General features: G+C 36.6%; 1 protein-coding gene across 1 annotated transcript; it reads right to left on the bottom strand.

Annotated features, from left to right (window-relative positions):
* Positions 1 to 693: 693 nt before the first annotated feature.
* Positions 694 to 1,113, bottom strand: LOC115949914 (proline-rich extensin-like protein EPR1). The gene has a single exon (XM_031067176.1). It carries the CDS (start codon positions 1,111 to 1,113, stop codon positions 694 to 696), a length of 420 nt encoding a protein of 139 aa, XP_030923036.1.
* Positions 1,114 to 1,482: the final 369 nt, after the last annotated feature.

Genomic DNA, 1,482 nt, shown 5'->3' with positions numbered 1-1,482 from the left:
CTAATAAAAGAGAGAGCGAGAAATTACTGAGCAAGTATTTTCAATTATGATTATCATCAAAATTGAAATACAAGTTTTTTATGGACGCTATGATATTATTTATAGAAATGGATTGACATTGTTGCAATAATTAGTTCGTATTCAATGATTTTGAAATTAAATAAAAAATTACTGAGTTTCATTTTTTGTAAATAAATACAATAAAAAATAATAATTTTAAGTATTTGTTTTTGTTGACAGTTTACTAATATTAAATAGATGGCTAATTTCTTCTCAAAAAAAAAAAAAGAAAAAAAATAGATGGCTAATTGCTTAGGCAAAAAAAAAAAAAAATTATCTGAAATTTTTATTTATTTCTTTATTTTTTAATGAGCATGCACACCTCTGAACGTCCTCGAGAGTTAAGACTAGTGCAGTTTGGCAATAAGCAAGAATGACAAGTATTAAGAACACAGAAATATATATGTTATAATATATAATAAAGCATTATTTCTGGTGACACTTAACAGTACTGCATTACATTAGAGGAATTAAGAAGGATAAACTAGTGTCAAAGTCCGAGAAACGGCATGGGCTTTTCTCACTAGCTAGAACTAGTAGTACTCCATTAATTCGCTCTGGATGTATAACATGAGCTGGAAACTGCCCTTATTTCTATCATACAATACATAAACTCTTTTGACATAAAATAACTTAGAACGGTGATGGGGGCTTGTGTGGTGGCTTGTAGTGTGGGGGAGGTGGCTTCTTATATGGTTTCGGACTCGGAGGAGGTGTCACTTTTTGGGGCGGCTTGTATGGGATTTCCTCATTTTCCAATGGAGGGTGTCCTGGGTAGTGTCCATATGGAGGTGGTGGCTTGTGCAGTGGTGGCGGCTTGTGCAGTGGTGGTGGTCTCACTACTATAGGAGGAAGTGGCTTGACCTTTGGTGGTGGTGGTCTCACTATTCTAGGAGGTAGAATTGGTGGTTTTGGCTTCTCTACTATAGGAGGCGTGTGAACAGGTGTAGGTGGCCTGTAAAGAGGAGCTAGTGGCTTGCGGAATTCAGCAAAAGCTGGACTGGTGAGAACCACAATTCCGAGGAACAACAGTGGCCAGTATAAGGAAGACATTTCTGATGGACGATGGTGCAAAATAAGAAGAAATGGGCACCATTTTTATATTTGATTTAAGCCATTATTGGCTGTAACAGGTGTCGAAATTAACGTCGTTCATTGTGATTCAGCACCTAAATTGAAAAAGAAGTCCAACGAGGGTATGGCGTGTCATTTATAATTCATAAATGTGATAGACATAGTTGGGTCCCATTGAGTCGTAAAATTGGACTACTGGGACAAAAGGTTTGAAAGTGCAGGTCTGGTTTCCTCGTGAATTAAGGTGGGATTCCCTGATTTAAGATTACATTTGTTTTTAGGATAAGCTTAGCGAAGTTAGTCTTTGCCGATCTTACACTTCAATCAATTACTTCCTTCTCTTATCCA

The sequence above is a fragment of the Quercus lobata genome, chromosome 6, assembly GCF_001633185.2.
Source record: "Quercus lobata isolate SW786 chromosome 6, ValleyOak3.0 Primary Assembly, whole genome shotgun sequence".
Classification (NCBI taxonomy): Eukaryota; Viridiplantae; Streptophyta; class Magnoliopsida; order Fagales; family Fagaceae; genus Quercus; species Quercus lobata.
This window is presented reverse-complemented; position numbering and strand designations above follow the sequence as displayed.